This window comes from Oryctolagus cuniculus, chromosome 9, assembly GCF_964237555.1.
Source record: "Oryctolagus cuniculus chromosome 9, mOryCun1.1, whole genome shotgun sequence".
In the NCBI taxonomy this organism is placed as follows: domain Eukaryota; kingdom Metazoa; phylum Chordata; class Mammalia; order Lagomorpha; family Leporidae; genus Oryctolagus; species Oryctolagus cuniculus.
In genome coordinates, this window is record NC_091440.1 from 91,632,282 (window position 1) to 91,654,441 (window position 22,160).

Here is a 22,160-nt window from a genome sequence, read left to right on the forward strand (position 1 = left end):
TGGAGCACTGGGATTATATATATTTTTATACCAGAATTAGTAGATATCTTGGTTTATGTTTTCTGTTACTGCTTTCATTATATTCTGTACTGGTGATTCTTGTCCTGAAGAATAGTGATGCTAATAGTTGTAGATTTTAAATATCTGAGATTGTACATCTTGTAGAGCACATGAACGACCCAGGAAAAGAAACTCTTCAGTCCAAGGGAAGCACAATTGTGAAAGTATTGACAATGTGTTCTCTTCCAGTTTGGGGGGAAGTTTGTTTATCTCTGTGAGTGCCTTCAAATTGGAACTAGAATATTTTAAAATTTTTTATTAATGTAAGGAGAGCAGATTTCATGTATTTCATAGATAAAATTCTAGGATAGCCACACTTCCTTCTAATCTCCCTCCTTCCTTTCTTTTCTTTAATTTTTTTTTTTTTTATTTTTATTTTTGACAGGCAGAGTGGACAGTGAGAGAGAGAGACAGAGAGAAAGGTCTTCCTTTGCCGTTGGTTCACCCTCCAATGGCCGCCGCTGCAGCCGGCGCACCGCGCTGATCCGATGGCAGGAGCCAGGATCCAGGTGCTTCTCCTGGTCTCCCATGGGGTGCAGGGCCCAAGCACCTGGGCCATCCTCCACTGCACTCCCTGGCCATAGCAGAGAGCTGGCCTGGAAGAGGGGCAACCGGGACAGAATCCGGCGCCCCAACCGGGACTAGAACCCGGTGTGCCGGCGCCGCAAGGTGTCTTTTCTTTAATTTTTACAGTAACATAATTTCAGTTTACTCTATAATCACAGGCTTAATGCACCGCTAACCATAATGTTCAGCAAATAAAAAGTAGAAAGACCACTGCTCCACGGGAATATTGACAAGGACTATAACAATAATCAAATCATAAGATGTCAGTTTCATTCTTACACATTTTTTTTATTCTGTGTTAACTATAACATATCAGCAAAAACATGATACTTGTCTTTTTAGGACTGGCTTATTTCACTATAATGGTCTCCAGTTGCATCCATTTTATTATAAAACACAGGATTTCTCTTTTTTTAGAAATATTTTAATACATACATAAACTAGTTCTCAGATTATTTAAGGGATTGATCTTTAGCCTTATTATAATTTCTGTTGACTAAACAACATGACTACACTGTATACATTTTATGTTTATCAACATGAGTTCTCAGTTGCCTGTGTTCATTTCAGTGTCAGTCACGTGTAACAGGCACATCCAAAGGAGTATCTTGAATGACTTCGTCTGTACAGGCCTGTTCAAGTTACAGAACCTGCTGTGTAGCATATGCTCTATCTCTTTTATTTAAGTCTCACAACAGCTCTTTGAAGAATAAGAATAGCCATACTTCCTACAGAAGGGATCTTCACAAAGTTCGTGGAAAATATATATTATGGGAAAACTCTCCCTGGATTTCAAAATTGTTGCATCAGAATAAACTTGCTTTTCATAAACTTTTTGAAGTATCCTTGCATCGTGAGGCCCACAAAGATTCATAACTTGTTTTCTGAGACTTTAGCAAAAATCTTTATCTCAACTCCATTTTTGCTGTTCTTTGCTCTACATGTTACTTTTATTCCAAAACAAATTTCTTTCTACAAACTTTTTAATGTCTTAAGAAAAAATAGCTTTAAAAAGCTTATTTTTCATTTTATCCCAAAAAAGTATATTAAAATTACTATTAGTAGATCACTGAAGTTATTTTTAAATTCATCAATTGTTTACCTAGAATAATCCTTTTTAGAACAATTGTTTACCTAGAATAATCCTTTTTAGAAAAGAGAATGGATCTTAATTTTTGCCTAGAAATATTTAGCCTCTTTTCAAATTTGCTTTATACGTTTTTACTTCCAGAAGGTATGTTAAGAATGGTATGAATATGCTTATGGCAGATGTGCATACCATTAAAGAGTGCCAGTATTTTAGATTTAAATTAATATTTTGTTGAATCCTATTAGTTCTATAATTTGCAGTGTTATATATTTTTCTCCTTTTTTATAGGTAACTATCAGAAAGCATTAGATACTTATAAAGATATTCACAAAAAATTTCCAGAAAATGTTGAATGTAAGTGATATTACTTTGTAACTTTAAGGTATAGGTTATCACATTTTATGTTTAATTTATAATTACATCTGCTACAGTAATTGTGTATATAAATGCCGGCCTATAATTAGTGGTAACATATTTTTAAAGGCTCAAAAAATTTGACTATGAAGTACCCATTTTTATTCAACTTAATTTTGATGTATTTAAATATGCTACCAGATGCTATTCAATAGTAAACAACTCTATGCTTCAAAGTTTTATATAATTTTAAGAATAAATTTTGGCTTATTGGTTTTTCAGAGTTTGTAAACTATACTGTAAAATAGAAGGCATTTTTAACTATTTTGTATACAACTTTTGAGACTGAAAAATGCTTTGAGTTTATGAAAATAGAATACTAATGATCTTGCTGATACTGATAGCAAATGATTTTGTTACTTTAATTTTAAAAACATTATGTTGATGTTAGTTATAAAGTTAGCTTTGTAGAAAATATTAGTTCATTCGTTTTCCATCTTGTTGTACAACAAATTTAATGCATCTTACAGTAATAATATGAAGTATCATAGCAATAATAGCAAGATCAAGAAAAATATAGCCACATTCATATGCTATATGTTCCCATTAAATTATAAATTTGGCCCTTAATAGCCTTCCAGTCAAAGGAAAGAGAAAAGTTACAGTCTGTGGTATAGCTTTTACTGGTTTATGAATAAATAAAAAGTAGTTCCTTAGGAAGAAGAAAAAAAAATTTAATATAAATTTATTTATTTATTTATTTGTGTTTATTTGAAAGAAACATCTCCTTCCTACTGGTTCACTTCCAAAATGCCCACAGTAACTGGGGCTGGGCCAGGTCCAAGCCAGGAGCCTTAATCTTGGTCTCCCATATGGGAGACAGGAACTTTAGTACTTGAGCCTTCACCTGCTGCCTCCCAGTGTGTACATTAGTAGGAAGCTGGAATAGCCAGGACTTAGACATTCTAGTATGGGGTGTGGGGTCCCAAGTGGCGTGTTCACTACTGTGTCAAATGCCCACCCTTCTTGAGATGTATTTTTTAGGGAGATAGTGAGAACTAGGAAATTTTGAGCAGAAAAGTAATGTGATTTTCAAAGATCACTAGAGTATGGTTAACTCAAGCTTCTGTATCCAAGGTTGAAAAGATCATTTTGGCTACACTTTGGAGAATAAAGCTGGGTAGATGTTGTCTAAAAGAGAAATTACAGTGTTGGCTTAGACTCAAATGATATTAGTGGAGGTGGGAAAAGATGGTAAGATTCTGATTGTGTCTGGAAGGTACTGGTGATGGAATATGCCAGCTGATTGGATGTAGATGGGAGGTGTTGGGGGAGGCCTCCCTACAGATGTGGTCTGGACAATTGGAAGGGCAGAGCTGCCGTGTACAGAGAGATGGGAGGCCAATGAAAAAACAAGTTTTAGAGTGAAAAGTCAAATTGTTTGCATGTGTTATGCTTGAGCTACTTCTTAGATATCCAAGAGAATGTGTCAGACAGGCACTTAAAGTTGGAGATCATCAGCATATGAATTTATTTCAATGTTTGGCAGATATTCTTTGTTATTATATGTAGTGTCTGTAATACTATTGAAAAAGTTGAGTGTTTGATAGCTTTAAGACTTCTTGTTTCTTTATTCATTCGTGTTCTCCAAAATTTTTATATAGGAATCATAGGAATGTTGCTGAGGGTAAAACAGTTTATGTTAAATCTTTTTTTTTTAAGATTTATTTATGTATTTGAAAGTCAAAGTTACACAGAGAGAAGGAGAGGCAGGGGGGCGGGGCGGTGTCTTCCATCCTCTGGGCAGGGAGGGGTGTCTTCCATCTGCTGGTTCACTCCCCAATTGGCTGCAATGGCTGGAGCTGGGCCAATCCAAAGCCAGGAGCCAGGAGCTTCCTCTGGATCTCCCATGAGGGTGCAGAGGCCCAAGGACTTGGACCATCTTCCACTGCCTTCCCAGGCCATGGCAGAGAGCTGGGATGGAAGTGGAGCAGCCAGGACTCAAACCAGTGCCCATGTGGGATGCCGGCACTGCAGGCAGCAGCTTTACCCACTACACCACAGCGCCGGCCCCTGTTAAATCTTGAGTTCTGTCACCTAGGACTAATAATCAATGAACTGACACAGTATAATAAGTGAGACAATTAAAAAATGTTCAAAGGGCTATTGAAGTCCAGAGAGCAAGATTCAGGGGACAGTTGCCGTAACCAGTTTCACGGAGGAAGTAGCAATAAGAAGGGTACAGAGCTTTTTGCCAGGCAGAGGAGGCACAAACAGAGATTGCAGGTAGATGGACAGCATTAATAAGGGCAAGGAGACATGGAAATGCAGAATTTATTTCAAAACGTAGTTTACCTTGAAAAATGTAACAGATTGAATATGCATTTTCTTATACTGCAAACAAAAAATACATTATTTAAAAATTACAAACCACAAAGACAAAGAGATAACTCAATTTTGGGAAGTTTTAGGGAAATGTTCTTATATCAGAAAAAAAACTGCAGGAATAGGTAGGCAGTAGAGAGATCAACAAGAAGAAAAACAGTTCATGACGTAGAAGCCCAGAAAATCCCAGACCTTGGAGACAAGCAGAAGTGGGAGGTGTGCAGCTGCATTTCCAAATTGATCAGCAGGAATTTAGAGTAGGTGACATAGAGAGATACATTTAAAAGATATATTTTTAAAGATATATTTATTTACTTGAGAGACAGAGAGAGAGAGAGATCTTCCATATGCTGGTTCACTCCCACAGTTGCTGCAATGGCTGGAGCTAGGCCAATCTGAAGTCAAGAGCCAGGAGCCTCTTCCAGGTCTCCCACACTGGTGCAGGCCATAGCAGATCCCACACTGATTTCCCAGGCCATAGCAGAGAACTGGACTAGAAGTGGAGCAGCCAGGACTCAAACTGGTTCCCATATGGGATGCCATCAGTGTAGGTGGTGGCTTTACCCACTATGCCACAGCACTGGCCCCTTAAAAGATATTTAATAGGGTCCAGCACAGTGGACCTATGCCTATGCCTACAGTGTCAGCATTCCATATGGTCTCTGGTTTGGGTCCTGGCTGCTCCACTTCTGATCCAGCTCTCTCCTAATGCATCTGGGAAAGCTGAAGGCCCTTGAACCCACATAGGAGACCCAGACGAAGCTCCTGACACCTGGCTTTGGCCTGGCTGAGCCCCAGTTGTTGCAGCCATTTGGTGAGTGAATCAGTGGATGGAAGCTATCCCTCCCACCCCCCATCTCTCTGCCTCTGGCGCTCCTTCTCTAACTCTATCAAATAAATAAATCTTTAAAAAAAAAAAAAAAGCTACTTAACAGAGTCAAAATGATGAACTGTCAAAAGTAGGACAAAGGGAATGTCAAAATGTAGATAGTGAGGGGCTGGCGCTGTGGCATAGCAGGTAGGGCTGCCCCCTTCAAGTCTTGGCTGCTCTACTTCCAATCCAGCTCTCTGCTATGGCCTGGGAAAGCAGTAGAAGATGGTCCAAGTTCTTGGGCTCCTGCACCCACGTGGGAGACCTGGAAGAAGCTCCTGGCTCCTGACTTCAGATCCACACAGCTCTGGCCATTAGAGCCAATTGGGGAGTGAACTAGCGGATGAAGAATCAATCAATCAGTCAATCAGCCAATCTCTCTCCTTCTCCTCTCTCTGTGTAACTCTGACTTCCAAATAAATAAAATAAATCTTTTTAAAAAAATGTAGATAGAGATAACACAAGAGAAAATATACAAGAGGAAGAGATAGTTTTGGGGTAGTATTATCAGTTTGGGGTAGCTTTTCTTTTCCTTTGAAAATCTATTTATTTATTTGAAAGAGTTACAGAGAGAGAGATCTCCCATCTGCTGGTTCAGTCCCCAGAAGACCGCAATGACTGAGGCTGAACTAGTCAAAAGCCAGGAGCCAGGAGCTAGGAGCTCCTTCCAGGTCTCCCACATGGGTGACAAGACCCCAAGTACTTGGCCATCTTCCACTGCTTTTCCCAGGCCAGTAGCAGAGAGCTATATCAGAAGTGGAGCAGGTGGGACAAGAACCGGCACCCATATGGGATGCTGGCATCACAGGTGGCAGTTTCACCTGCTGTGCCATGATACTAGTCCTGATAGGTTGTCGTTGAGGTTCTATAGATATCAGGTAGAGATGTCCAATCAATCTATTTTAGCAAATTTGCAATAACACAAAGAAATGTTAGCTCCCTTTACTTTCCTGTAGTAGAAGCTGAGACGAAATGTGTGATCTAGAGTTATAAACTAGTCTTAAGTGGTCAGTGAACAGATGATTGAAGTTTGCAATAAGATGAAATGCACCAGGGACAGTTTGTAAGATAAATAGGAGAGCTAAGAGCAGAATCCTGTAGTGCACTAGCATTTAAGTGAGGGAACTACAGTAAAGACAGAGAAGGGAGATTAAGGAAATCAGAAGAGGCATCCAGGAATCCAGGGACCAAGAATTCCAAGATGTGATAGTGTGTAAAGTTAGAAAAGTATAAAAGTTAGAAGAAAGCTACTCACTTTGGGGGGTCAGCAGGGTATTTGAGTTAGAAGCAGAATCATAGTGAGTTTGAAGTGTGAATGGGAGATGAAGAAATGGGCCACCTACATGGAATCTGTAATTCAAGGAAGGAGAAGGGAAGGGGAAATCTAAAGAAGGCAGTAAGGTCAGAGTAACATGAAACTTCCATCAGAACATTAAGAATGTCACATAAACCTGTTAAGTTCTCCCAGCAGTGGCTTGTGTCATGTTCTGTAGGAGCTGGCAGCACACAGACAGGGCAATGGGAAGAAAGTCTCTGTAAACTCCCTCCCAGGCGGTCGTTTCCCCGGGCCCGGAGGCTGCGAGTGCAGCAGTGGCTGCGGAGAGAAGGAAGCACTTTGTGAGCATCCTTCCCTCCCGTGCCTCACAGACGGCGTCTCTGACTGGCTGGGCCGTCGACTCCAAACACACATTCTTTCCTAACGCTGTTTTTCACTGTTTAGGTCTACGCTTTTTGGTTCGTCTCTGCACAGATATTGGATTAAAAGAAGTTCAAGAATATGCCACAAAACTCAAGAGGTTGGAAAAAATGAAAGAAATAAGGGAACAGGTATCTCAAATGGGCCCCATTTTCAAAATGGCAGACTTCTGTGGTTCCAGTGTATGGCGTTTGGAGTTCCTGTCAGAAAACAGAGTTGAAATTTGTTTCTGCTCTCCCATAGCAGGAGGAAAATGTAACAAAAATTCTAGTTTTAGGTAAAATTCTTGGCCGGCGCCGCAGCTCAATAGACTAATCCTCTGCCTGTGGCGGCGGCACACGGGGTTCTAGACCCGGTCGGGGCGCTGGACTCTGTCCCAGTTGCCCCTCTTACAGTCCAGCTCTCTGCTGTGGCCAGGGAGTGCAGTGGAGGATGGCCCAAGTGCTTGGACCCTGCACCCCATGGGAGACCAGGAGGAAGCACCTGGCTCCTGCCTTCGGATCAGCATGGTGCACTGGCCGCAGCGCACCAGCGACGGCAGCCATTGGAGGGTGAACCAACGGCAAAGGAAGACCTTTCTCTCTGTCTGTCTCTCTCACTATCCACTCTGCCTGTCAAAAAAGAAAAAAAGAAAAAAAAATTCTGATGAAAGTGCATTCCTGTTGGGAAGAAGTGCTTTAGAGTCTATCTGGTCTTTAGTGGATAGCTACGAACAGATTAATTGTAATTTTCTACAGTGTGAAATATCTTACAGGTTAATATGAAAACTTAATTTTAGTTGGAGAGTCCTGTGACCCATGAGAGAAAATTGCTTATCTACAATAATGATAATTTTTTCTTTAAATTATTCCTTTAGTAGAACATGGCTCTGAGAATAATATTAGCATATCTGGAAGCATTTTAAGTATACTTCTGTAATTTTATGAAAAATTAGAATAACAGTGTTACTTTGAAAAAATAATTTCTCTAAGTTTCAGCCTACAATATTAAAAAATTCAATATGATTTTTGAACATCTGCCTTTCATAGAAAGAATGTAGGTTCTTGACTTTCATATTACTATACTGAAAATAAAATTCTGAGTGAAGAGTTATATTGATCAATTTTTTTCCTATAACACTGAAAAATTGACAAACAACTGTTTTTCAAGGTTTTAATTATCTTGAATATAAACACAATGTAATTCCATATTTGCTTTCTAAATGTAGTTTTCTGGTTTTTGCTTTTAAGATATGATTAGTCTCTTTAGGCCGCCGCTGCGGCTCACTAGGCTAATCCTCCGCCTTGAGGCGCTGCCACACTGGGTCCTAGTCCCGGTCGGGGCACCGGATTCTGTCCCGGTTGCCCCTCTTCCAGGCCAGCTCTCTGCTGTGGCCAGGGAGTGCAGTGGAGGATGGCCCAAATGCTTGGGCCCTGCACCCCATGGGAGACCAGGAGAAGCACCTGGCTCCTGCCATTGGATCAGCGCGGTGTGCCGGCTGCAGCGCGCTGGCCACAGCGGCCATTGGAGGGTGAACCAACGGCAAAGGAAGACCTTTCTCTCTGTCTCTCTCACTGTCCACTCTGCCTGTCAAAAAAAAAAAAAAAGATATGATTAGTCTCTTTTAAAGTATCAATTATAAAAGAATTATGAGCAAATGATTTTTAGTTTAAAAGTCCTATAAAATATCAACTTGGCATTGCAATGCCATGCTGTATTATATAGTTGAAACCTACTGTGATAACCATTTTAATTCCATGATATTAAATTTAATACATGTACCAAGTGTTAATTAAGTTAGATGAGATGTGAAAGTTTATAAAATGTAGAATATTATAAATAACAATACAAATGCTCTTAATTGTCAACATAATCACTTTTACTGTGTTTCATTAAAAAGAATAAAAAAGAAATATATATTTCAAATCTTTATTATGTACAGTTACCTTGAATAGAACTATGGATGTTTGTGGAAAAAGTCACTTTCTTCAGACTTCGCAAGTTTAAGCATCAGTAGTTGGAGTGAGTTAGCCTGAACAGTGAACACAAAACTACTACAAACAATGTAAAGTCCGTATTTGCTTTCTAAATGTAGTTTTCTTGTTTTTGTTTTATCAAAACACTTATCTATTCATTGAATATAGTGAATTTTTGTCTATTTTACTAATAGACCTGACCTCTTTTCCTATTCATCTGTAATTTAAAAATACAAAGCTACCTTTTTTATAATGAAAAGGGTTCTACTGAGTGTATTCAAAAAGGTATTAGACCTATGCTTAGCACGGCTCAATTTCATTTATTTATTTATTTGAAAGGCAGAGAGTGAGAGAGAGAGAGATCTTCCATCCACTGGTTCACTCCCTAAATGCTGTCAGCAGCTGGGCCTGTGATGAAACTAAGCTAGGGCCAAAGCTGGGAGCCAGGAACACAGTCCCGATCTCCTGCATGGGAGGCAGGAATCCAATTACTTGAGATGATATATCCCCCCACCACCACCACCGCCCAGGGTCAACATTAGCAGAGTTTTGAGTCAGGACCCGGAGCAGGAGTCGAAACTGGGTACTCCAGTATGGGACCACAGATGTGCTAACCTCCAGGCTTTATTGTAGAAGTGCGATTTCTTTCTCTTTTTTTTTAATTAATTAATTTATTTGAAAGGCAGAGTTACAAAGAAAGAGGGAGATCCAGGGAGAGAGAGTGAGTTTCCATCTGCTGGTTCACTCCCCAAATGGCCACCACAACCAGGGCTGGGCAAGGCTGAAGCTAGGAATGCGGAGCTTCATCCAGGTCTCCCACATGCGTGCAGGAGCCCAAGTACTTGGGCCATCTTCCTCTGCTTTCCCAGGCACATGAACAGGGAGCTGGATCGGAAGTGGAGCCACTGGGTTTTAAACTGGTGCCCGTATGAGGTGCTGGCACTGCAGGCCTTGGCTTAACCTGCTGTACCACAGCACCAGCCCCAGGAGTTGAATTTCAAAAGCCAGTTTACCTTCTTTTACCATAGAAACCATTATCAATTAGTACTAATGCAGGAAATGGCCCTTTTTGTAATTTCCTTCCTTTCCTCTCCCACCATCCCTTAAACTAGTATATTTGAGCCTTGAACCTTCACATCAAGAAATACTGTTTGGTTTTGAGTTGTTTGCATCAGCAAAGGTTGCCTTACACTTTTGATGTAAAGTGCCTGTTGGGCATCCTCTGAGAGTCTTGGAGGACACTCTGCCTTTTTGCCTGGAGAATCAACTGAAGGTTTGGTGACTTGGCCCTGAAGGTTATGTAATATTGTTAACTTAAAAAAATCAACCCTTAATTATATTCAACTTTGAAAGAGAATCGTTTATTCTAAATTTGTCTTCTTATTGCTTTAGCGCATAAAGTCTGGAAGAGATGGCAGTGGGGGCTCCCGTGGCAAAAGAGAGGGCAGTGCTGGCAGTGGTAAGTGTCCTGTTGTCCTGAAAGTCTAGGTTTGACAGATTTCTAATACATGGACTTCTAGAAACATCTTGTTATAATCCAAAAGTGCCCTTTATCTGTTTGTATGTTTGTTTGTTTTATTTATATACAGTAAAACCTCACTTACTCTGATTAGTTTGATAAGTGGACAGACTGACATAAATGAGTACTTGTTAGCAGATTTTTGTTCTTAAATAATCATATCCGTTTCTGCCAATTGATTACTAAACTAGTTCAGACTGGACAGATTACCATAGATGGGTATTCTAATGAGGTTTTACTGTGTTACATTTTTTAAAATTTCCATTTGAAGGAAGTACCATGAGAAGTAGGATGGTCTTACAGAACAATGACAGCCCCAACTCTTTAGTCCAACTTTTAGTGTAGATACAGTACCAATCTAGGAGTTACAAGATGTGTTTTGAGCCCCAGAGTTGACCATGACAGCCTATGTATGTCTTTGGGTCAACCACGGAAATGCTGAAGGCTGTAGGTGATTTCTAAAGTTCTTTGCATCTTTAAAATTTCTTGATGTTATAATTTGTTGTGACATTGTTACCTAATACGAAGCTTTTTAAAAAGTCCCATCTGTTTTTCCTATCAACAAAAATCTACTTTTCTCTAATTCAGGTGGGTAGTATAAGTTAAATTTAGTAAAAATTTGATAGTTTTAAAGAAACTAATCAGGTAAAGTGCTAATTGGGGTTTATAAATATATAATTTACCCTCTGTATCCATGGGTTCTGCATCCAAAAATCAGCTAACCACAGATCAAAAATATTTCAAACAAAATTATGTCTGTACAGAACATGTTCAGACTTCTTTTCTTGTTCAGTCCCTAAACAATATAACAGCTATTTGCATAGCATTTGCACTGCATTACATATTAAAAGTAGTTTGAAGATGATTTAAAGTAGATAGGAAGATGTGTGTAGGTTCTGTGCAAACACTACATGATTTTATATAAGGGATATGAGCATCCACAGAATCTTCTATCCATGGGATACTGAGGGACAGCTACACTTAAGTTGCTCCTATTCATACTTAGCCCTATCCTGCATATACAATGGGACTTCAAAAAAATTCATTGAAAATGCAATTAAAAGATAAGTCTATTCTAGTGCACAAATTTTTTAAATCCATGTGTAGCTTTTTTATGATATGCATATTTCAGGAACTTTTTGAAGTCCCTTCATATGACGCAGCCCCATGTAACCTCCCAGCTTCATTCTGTTATAACTATTTGTGATCTAGGAATCAGGACGAAAAAATGAAATCCTTAGTTCAGGTAGACCTTTCTGCCATTCACATCACTTCCTGGCTGCATACTCTATGCCAAACATCATGTTCAGTGCCAAGGCCATAGCACCAAGTAAGATGTGGTCCTTGCACTCAAGGAAATCAGAATCTAGCTTGGAAACCAGCCATTCAAGTTTCCAGCACTGCTGTGAATGCTGTCATTGCAGAGAAATGCACTTGTGTTTTCTAACTTTTCGAGGGATAGAAACTGCACTTAGGAAAGCATTCCTTCTGAGTCTTAGCTGTACTTCGCCAAACATGTTCAAGCAGGTACCTCAGTGGCAGCTAGTTCTAGCCAGACCACTGGATTTCCCAAGAGTCTGTCCAGCTTGTCCATATAAACCTCATGGTCCTGGCCTTGTTGCCATTAGGCATTGGATGATTGACCCAGAGTCTGAGAAATCGTTGTTTTGGGTAAGGGTCCTAAGAGTGACAGAGACCGTCTGCCACATCAAGAAGCAGTGCACCATGGTCCTCACAGAAGCTTCTGTCCCCTTGCTTTCTTCTACCCTTGAGATATCTCCTTACTAAGATGGTACACACACACACACACACACACAGAGAGAGAGAGAAAGAGAGATTCCTGCTGTAGTGGGTCCTTTTGACAGTCTGGATTTGGATTTTGCTGAGTTCTGGTCTGAAAGATCTGTTCCAGCAATTTGTTCTACATAAGCAAGAGACAACTACACAGACCCACAACCCCTTATCTAAAACCTCTGCAGCCAGGGGATCTGTGGAAGTCAAAACTGAGTGTAGTAAAGTAATATGGTGCTATAGAGCGTGTAATATTCACAGAGAGCACCTCAGTCAGATATGTTATTTCTTGCTAATTTGGCGACATGTAGGAATATTCACACTAAGGATGCATAGACTATAGCTTCAAATCAAGTCAGGTTTTATGCCCAAGAAGCTCTCATATTGCTGCCTGAAGACTTGGCTTTCCGAGCTCTTTGGAATTTGAATTGTAGATGAGACCCTATGCCAGAAATATTCTTAATGGCCAAGAAGTCAACAGACAAGGCATTGTGCATCAGTTAAAATACACTATAGAAGGCACACCAGACCAGCTTGATGCTTCTTCCTCATGCTTGTTTGTAGGAAGCAGGAAGTACTGATAAGCTCACTGTTCAGTGTCTGTTTAAGGAGTAATTGTCTTGTGTAACCCCTAGGGAGTATGCGTAATCATTTGTTAAAGTTGTTGGACCAGCTCATGCATCCTCTAAGGATCCTACACTTCATCTGGAAATCACAAGTTCAGGATTACCAGCCAGCTCCTTTTAGACATCAACAACCTTGGGTTAACTCTTTGGATGCTTCCCTTGGAATTCTCGGGCTTATGAAATCTCTCCTATAAACTTGAGCCTGAGTTTTGCAGATGGCTTCAATATAAAAGTCTGTTCACAAACCTCCGGACCTCCTAATGAGATGCAAAGGTACCCAAGAACTGCTCACAGGACACTGGTGCCCAGAACCCAGGGGCCTGCATCCAGAGTCCCACCCTGAGAAAGGATAACCAGAGACTCTGATGTCTCTTCTTGGAGACATCAGGCCAAAGCGTACCTCAAGGCAGACAAGGTTCTACAAGATGAATTGCTGCCTTTGCTGGTGACCTTCCCATAATGTTCCTTCAATCAGACTGTGCCTCAGAACAAAAAGTGCTTCACCCAGTCTCCGGCCCCCTCCATGGTCAGAGTGAGGCCAGGGAAGAAGAGACTGGCAGGAAAGAAAGACGAGAGGGACGGTTCTGTGATGAAGGCACCTGCCGCCCCAGCCTCCCTCTGCTGCTCTCCTTCTCCTTTCTCCCTGGGCCCCAGCACGGCAGCCCAGCACAGTCTCTAGTGCCCAGAGAAGCAGGCTTCTCACATGGGGAGGGGCAGATAGGAAGTCTGTGCTACTGAGCCCTTTTCCAAGCAGGGTTTTATGTTGCTTGGTTCTCTTGGCACAAGTTTAAGGCACTCAGCAATCCCTTAGCAGGGTACTTCCTTGCTTTGCCACACACACACACACACGCACACACACACACACACCCCTTTGCATTTTCATTTCCTGACGCTTTGAGTGAATGTGTCAGCCCAGATGCCTTCACTCCATCCTGCAGCCCACTCTGAATGCCCCATTGGCTGCTTGGCCGGCACCACCCTGACACTCGCTCCTTCCCTTTCCAGTTCTCTTCTCAGGTTGCACTCCTAAGCTGGCCCTGGCTTTGAAGTTGGAATAAACCTCTCTCCTTTTCTCACAGCAGTCACCTCCCAGGCACTCTGTGGGGAGTGGTCCCTCATCCACTCTCTTTCCCCACTAAGGCATTCCCAGTACACAGCTCCAGGTTAAAGGGAGTTGGTCTCATGCATTTTTCTCCCTCTAACCTGTGAGGCCTTGAGATGCACCTTTACATCCTCGTGCGGGAATATTTGGCCCTCCACCCTAATCAGAATCACAGCTCAGACCAAAGAAAGGGACGGGTTTTATGTGGATCTACATGACTCCTGCCTTAAGCTAGTCCCAGCATACTGCAGTAAAATAAATTGCAGCGCCTGTGACTCGATTGTTCAAGTATTGCCTAGAGGGAAGTCACAGGCAACTAATTAATTTATCAGAATTGTTACTATTACTTCTGAAATGCTTGTTGGCTCTTGAAAATTGTTGTTGTATTGAGTTGTATTGTGTTTTTGGATCAGACTAGTCTCTTTGCAGCCTTATTTTGGCTGCTAATTTGTTTGGTGAAGCTCAGCTCCCTTCCTCTCCAGTGGGTCTCCAACTCTAGTGTATAAACAGAATCGTTTGGAAGGCTACATGAGACTGCTGTGCCCACCCCAACATATAGGAATCAGCCTGTACTGGAGCCTCAAGTGTCCTGTCCAACAAGTTCCCAGTGACGCTGCTGCCACCGTCCTAAGAGCAGATCACGCTGAGGGAACCACAGCCCCACCTTAAATCAGATAATGCAGAATTCAGTGGGCTAGAGTGTACAGGGAAGGGTCACCACGACTGTCACCACCATAGCCAGTCTCAGCGTTTGACATTCTTGAGTCATCCAGCCTGTGGCTCACGCCCTGGCGCTGTCACAGGGAAAGCCTCAGTAAGGTGGTGAGAGTGTGCTGTGCACAACCATGGAACCGCCCACCCGCCGCCTGGCACATCCTGGGTGCTCAGTAAATGGCAGCTGTTGTTACTGTCATGACTTGACACAAATTGTGTTGAAAACAGTGCTGGATTTAGAATTTTCAGTACTTTGCTTTGTTTTTACAGACTTAATTTAAAATTAAATGAACATGTTTTAATTACTTGAAATGAAAATGCATTGTTCCTTTAAATGCAAATTTGAGGTTAAAGTTTTCCAAAATGCAGTGCCAAAACATTGATTGAGTCAGGTTAAAAGGCTGGAAAATCCATAGAACACATCTGCTTCTCATGTGTATCTCTCCTGAAGATGCAGTACTGCCTTCGTATACAGCATTCTGTATTTTAGCGTGATGGTGGCCTTTTGTGACTTACTTTGAAATTGCTTTTTGTTTACTTTGTGATTTTTAATAGCTTGCTACATTTTTTTAGTTTGATTTTTGTTATGTCCTGGGTGTGAACTGTTCCTATGAAAATGTATCCATTTTATGCTGACAATAATTTATATGGAAAATCAGGATAATGTGACTCAGTGAACAGAAATTCACTTTACAGTCAACTTTTTTGAGGAACATGTCTTTTATGAAAGTACATTATAACCATGTTTCTTTTTTTTTTATCAAAGCTTTATTTTCAGATTACAGGCCAAGGGTGAGCAAATTCTCTGGCTAGATCCCCACTCTATCGTTTTACTGGGCCTTGACGGTGTCACAAGCTGAGGGTGAACAGGTGCACACCAGGGATCTAAGGAGCATGCACCGAGGAGGTGCATCCCGTAAAACCGAAGCTGATTCCAGGGAGGAGGGAGGAGCTTGTATGGAGAAGACAGCCTTGACGGCCCAGAACTGGGGACTGCCATTTCTCTGAGTGTCCCCCCTCTGCTCTGGTCCTCATTTGACACATGTCTTCATCCCAGAGATCTCTGTGACAGTTCTGCTGGACACCCTACTGTCTAACCACTTTGCAATGTGTATGCTCCATAAAGGAAGCTTTCTTAGTCATAAATATTAGAAGATATTTAGTAACACTGTGGCACAGAGTCTTCTCAGTGTCACAATTCCAGGAGAAATTGACATGTGCTGGTCCAGTCTGCCAGCATGTTCCTGTTTTCTCGTGCAGTGGTTCCTAAGCTGGTCAGGAGACTGCTGTATTGGGCCAGACAGTACATAGATGATGCCATGGGCCCCATCTTCCCTGTGTCACAGAAGCAGCTGTAGACAGAGCTAAGTGAATGGGTGTGGTGCTACTCTATAAAATTTCATTTATGAACACTGAACTTGAATGTCATACAATTTTCATATGTCACGAAATATTATTCATTGCTTTTATCCCAGTCATTTAAAAATATGCAAACCATTCTTGGCTCACCAGGTGTGCAGAGGTGGACCAGATTTGGGCCACAGATTGTAGTTTGCTAATCCCTGCTCTTAAGCCAAAGTCTCCATGAATATTCTTCGCAATGACAGGTTGGACTTAGAAAGTATCCATTTGGTCAAAGCACTGGTTTCAGCCTCATATCCAAGTATATAGCTTGGACAATAACAGTGTATATCCAGTGACCTTTTGTTAGAACTATCTTAGCTGTTCACAGCTCAGTCACCTACAAATCCATCAGCACACTTCACAACAGAGCTGAGAGGGTTTTTTTTTCTTCAACAGAGAAAGGTGCTTCTTTCTTCTGGCCCTTTGCCCTGAGTTCAAATTTATCATAGTCAGTTCCTCAGTCTTGGTATTCATTCAGCACTCATGGACACCTTTCTCTTCTCACCACATCTTATGTGACATTGAGCCTCATCCCTTTGTCAGAGTTTTCTCATCAGCAAAGTAAGAGTGAAAATAGGACCTACCTTACAGGATTGGAAAAAAAATTTTAAGATTATTTATTTGAGAGGTAGAGCTACAGACAGAGAGGGAGAGACAGAGAGAAAGGTCTTCTATCCTCTGGTTCACTCTCCAAATGGCCCCAACAGCCCGAGCTAGGCCAATCTGAAGCCAGGAGTTTGTTCTGGGTCTCCCACACAGGTACAGGGGCCCAAGCACTTGGGCCATCTTCCACTACCTTCACAAGCTATAAGCAGAGAGCTGGATCAGAAGAGGAGCAGCCAGGACACCAACTGGCATCCAAACTGGATGCCAGCTCTGCAAGCAGAGGCTTAGCCTACCACGCACACACATTGCCGACCCCAGCTGTAAAACTTTTAACACAGTTCCTGACTTGGGAGACCACTTAGGGTGGATGTGGGTGCAGAGATGAGGGAGTAAGCAGGCAGTACCTGAGATCCCAGTGCCTGTGTTCCTACTGCTGCCACACGTGTGACCTTGATCTGTTAACACGTGCATGGAAAGTGAATGTACACAAATGTACAAGGTAGCTGCAAAAGGTCATGGAAAATATGTCCTATGAAGAAACTGGGCATGAGTTTCAAATTTTGTGCACCAAAGTAAATTTAGCTTTTAATTCCATTTTTCCTCAGACTTTTTGAAGTACTCTCATACCTCTGTATTATTATATGGTTTAGTATATCTGTGAAATTCATCTGTTGGGTTTACCATCAGAGGTAAATTACAAAAAAAAAAACACTAGAAATTCAGTCTAAACATTGTACATGTATGTTTGTATTCATATACATATACATGCATATATCTATTTTATTACATGGGTCTGTAAAAAATACACAGTATAGGTTTATTGTTTATATACACTTGAGTGCATCCACGTATGCACAAACACATACCTTTTATCAGTTCTTTTTTTTTTTTTTTTTTTTTTTTTACAGACAGAGTGGACAGTGAGAGAGAGAGACAGAGAGAAAGGTCTTCCTTTGCCGTTGGTTCACCCTACAATGGCCGCTGCGGCCGGCGCACCGCGCTGATCCGATGGCAGGAGCCAGGAGCCAGGTGCTTTTCCTGGTCTCCCATGGGGTGCAGGGCCCAAGCACCTGGGCCATCCTCCACTGCACTCCCTGGCCACAGCAGAGGGCTGGCCTGGAAGAGGGGCGACCGGGACAGAATCCGGCGCCCCGACCGGGACTAGAACCCGGTGTGCCGGCGCCGCTAGGCGGAGGATTAGCCTAGTGAGCCGCGGCGCCGGCTCCCTTTTATCAGTTCTTTTCTCCTTCTCTTTCCCTTCTACCTTTCTATCAATAAAGAGGCATTTACCTTCCCAACCATAGTAAATGCTTATTAAACACTGGTATCTTTCCACCTTCTCCCATAACCTCCTTCTGTGCCAGGTATCATTAAGCATTTTGGTTGCAAAATATAATCAATCTGTTAACCTCTTTGCTTGTATATTCACTGAGTCCCTCCATGGGCTCTCAGTGCTCACTTGAGTGTTGCCTAAAACAGGAGCTATTTCCCAATTGGGCTGCATCCTTAGCTGTTTCGTTGGGCAGTGATGTTAGTGGATGAGCAGGAGTAGAGTGAGGGGTCAAGTCACACTGAGCAGTGCAGCAGTAATGATGTGAGAATGAGCCGAAACTCTCGGGACAGGCAGGTCCAGCTGTGAGCCTTGTAAAGCTACGTGAAGACCATGTTGTCTGGGGCTGTGAGGGCATTGCTTTCTTATGGGCTGGGGAATGGGAGGGCCCTTTGGATCCCTGGCAGGGGTGTACCACCCTGTAACTTAGGAATGGAACAGGAGCAGAGGAAGATCAGCTCATAAGAGGATGGGTCATTTGCAAGTTCCAATACATATTATATAGAACTATATACTATATATAGGTGGCCTTTGGGCCACCCGCCCTAGGCTTCCTGGCCTAGATGCTCCTCCACGTGGCTGGTTCCTGGTGCTCTATTCAATATGAAAGGAAAAAGAAAGAAGCCGGAAAATGAGCTCGAGCTGATGAACAACAAGTTTTAGACATGCTGGTTTCAGCCCTTGAGAAGCAGCAGTACTACAACCTGAAGGGCCTGGTGACATCACAGAACAGCCTGGGGGCTACCTGAAGGAAATCTTGAAAGAAATTGGTATTCAGAATGTAAAAGGGATCCACAAAAACACATGGGAGCTGAAGCCAGAATACAGACACTATCAAGGAGAAGAAAAGAGTGGCTAAGTGGACGCCGGGCAGGCTGGCTGGTGGAGCCGGTGCAGGGTGACACTGAGGCTGCAGTGGTGACTCTGAACACTGAGCGCCTGTGTCAGTAGCAGTAACATGGCTGGTACTTGGGTTTCTCTTGGTCTGTTTTTCAAACCTCTATTTCTTATAAAGTTTCATAAATGTTTTTTTGAGAAGAAAGAAATTTATTTATAGACTTGTACCAAACCAGATTATCCATGACTAGGATAGGGTTGGGGATTAAAAGGATTTTTCTTTTTAAATGATTATTTTTACAATGTAAAATTAGGAATTTGTTTTCTAAATTAAGACTTTGTCCTTGCTCTATCTCTGAGGAACAGAGGTACAGATTTGAAGAGGGGAAAGTCAGTTACAGAAACTATTAAGAAGAGTAAAAAGCCAAAGTTCCATATTCCAAAATTGCTGGAGAACAACCTTTTTTTTTTTTTTTTTTAAAAAAAAAGGGGGGGGGGGGTGACCGTGTTTCATATTCAAACACACATTAATAAAAGGAAAGCATTTTTAAAAAAAAAGAGTTAGAGCCACTGTAGCTGCAGAGGAATGGGCGGAATTTTTAACCTTCAAAACAGTAGGAACTAAGAGGGAACAGTTGATAGACTTCCAGCTTAAGGAAGGGGGCAGAGTTGGAAGAATTATTGGATATTGATTGATTGATTGAACCTTGAAAAACTAAGGGCCATTAGATTTTTCACCAAAGATCGTGTTGATAGCCCTACAGAAAACAGTCCAGGGCATGGTTCGGGACAAAAGCCAGATTCCAGTGATCTTGGAAGTGGGTGTGTCACAGGGAGGCAGAAAGGAGATGTAAAGGGGTCCCTCCTGCAGGGTGGTAAAGTGTGTGCAGCCTCTGCAGTGAGGAGGAATGCCAAGGGCGTTCTTTGTAAGCCAAGTGCTGCTGCCGGGGATCCCAAGGGAGAGACCCTGCTGCAAGTGACCTTTAAAATATCAGATTCACAAATTACGTGCACACGTTTTCATCACTATGGCAGAAAGCATTGGGAATAAACTAAAAAGTTTGACTAGAGATATTTCCAAGCGTGATTATGTTCACCCCCATTGTTACTTCACCCCGTGGCGGTTACCACAGGCCCCTTGTTCCCCCAGGGCAAGGTCTGGGGTGTTGCTGCCCGTGGGAGCCCCAAAGACACAGCCATTCAGCGCAGCAGCTTCCAGGAAGAGAGAACTTCCAGGAGACAGTCGCATTTGTCACTGGCATGAATGAAGGACAGTAATCACACAACGTGATTTCCTTTCTAGTTTTCTCTGAATAAAATCATGTTCATTTAGAAGCATACGGAAATCAGTAAAGTGAGAAAAATACAGGAAATGCAGATATTTTTATTGGATCTTTAAAACATGTTATAGGTGTGACATCATGGAAAGGATTTATAGACAGTGTTTAAGATAGAAGTCACCGTAGACTGTGAAGTCCCTGAAGGGATTGACTGTGTCATCTGTGCCTCTGGTCATGTAGGCTGGCATACGGTCATGAGCACTCACCAGAATTTAAAATACCCATGTTGTTGGAGGTCAAGAAATCTATATATTTTTCTTATTTGCGTTACTCAGGTGAATATATTAGTTACTGAGTTCTGCAAAACCACTGAATTTAAGTCTGATTAAAAATTTGTCATGATCTGTTCATAAAATTAATGAAAATGAAGTGCATTGCTTTTCATTTTCTCTTTACAGTTTTTTCCACCTTAAGTTTATCTATTACTGTAAATGACTTTTATGTTCATAACCATATTTTCTCTAAATAAGTAAAGACTGTCTTCCTTTGAAAACTAAATTCATTTTTATTTGAAGAGAGTATATGGTTAAAGTTTATGTGTTTAGCCCCTTAACTTAATTTACTGTGTGAATAGAGCCTATGTTATAACACTCAGTCTCTTAAACACACACAAACTCATCTTTAAAAAGGAGGCACTCTTCAAATGTTATAAATAAGCAGCCTTCTTAGTATGAGTTGCCTTGTGAAAACATTGGTCGAGCCCATGTGTAGTCTGCCCCAAGTAGACACCTTGTCCTGTTTTCCTAAATCTTCAGATTGCAGACTTGATTAAAAGGCAAGAAGTTAATCTAGGTTATTCTGGGAGTAAGAGAAGGGTCTAAACTAGGACTGTGAAAAGAGATTGTGCATTTACTTTGTCCTGATGTTTGATTGTCATTACTAAGACAGCCACATTGTGTGGGGTCACCAAACCACCAAGCTTGGAATAGCAGAAGGTTGGAATATGTGACTAAAAGGAAGGGCCCAGAGGTGTTTGGCAAAGTCTGTGCTGACAATCATGAACCTGTATTTTTGTGTTTGTCCTGCTACTGACTCAGAACTCTTAAGCAAGTGACTTTACCTCTCTGTTTTCCCATCTGAAAATAGAGTTAGACTTAATAACTTCTTAAATGATGCTTGTGTGTTTCTGCTGACTGTAAAAATATTCCAGGAGTGGGCATTTAGCCTTGAGGTTGAGAAATTAAAAATTAAAAATTATTGCAGACTCCTATTTCTTATAGTAAGATGGACTGAATAGTCAGAAAGTAAAAAGGGAATAAGAAGCTGAGGAACTTTATAAAAATTCTATTTGGAAGACTAGTTCATCTGCTAGTTTACTGCCCAGATGTCCACAATGGGGAGGGCCAGGTCTGGCCAAAGCTGGGAGCCGGGAACTCAGCCCAGGTCTCCCATGTAGGTGACATGAACCCAACTGCTTGAACTATCGCTGCAGCCTCCCAGGGTCTGTATTAGCAGGAAGCTGGAGTCAGGACTCCAAGCCAGGCATGAAAGCAGGCACTTGGATGGCGGACACTGGCATCTAAGCCACTCGGTGAAATGCCCCATTTTTGCCCATTTTTTAATTGGATTGTTTTGTTACATTTTAGGAGTTTGTTGTATATTCTGAACATTAACCCCTTATCAGATGTATGGTATGCAGATATTTTCTCCATTTTATAGGTTAATTGTTCACTCTCTTGAGACAGTCCTTTGCTACATAAAAGTTTGATATAGTTCCGGTTGTCTATTTTTCCTTTGTTGTATTTGATTTTGGTGTCCTACCCAAAAATTCATTCCCAAATCCAATGTTATGATGATTTTTTTTTGTGTTTCCTTCTAGGAGTTTTATAGTTTCAGATCTTACATTTAGGTCTTTGATCTATTTTGAGTTCATTTTGTATGTTGAAAGGATCTAACTTCATTTTTTTGTATGT

At 41.5% G+C, this 22,160-nt stretch overlaps 1 protein-coding gene across 7 annotated transcripts in view; it reads left to right on the forward strand.

The window, feature by feature from the left end:
• Positions 1-22,160, forward strand: part of IFT88 (intraflagellar transport 88) — a 125,209-nt gene that overhangs the window by 92,616 nt on the left and 10,433 nt on the right. For all 7 annotated transcript variants that reach the window (XM_070049126.1, XM_017343475.3, XM_008259933.4 and 4 more), the window contains 3 exons: positions 2,006-2,071; positions 7,048-7,154; positions 10,371-10,437. In XM_070049126.1, coding sequence (XP_069905227.1) covers positions 2,006-2,071; positions 7,048-7,154; positions 10,371-10,437 — 240 coding nt within the window. The remainder of the gene's footprint in view (positions 1-2,005; positions 2,072-7,047; positions 7,155-10,370; positions 10,438-22,160) is intronic.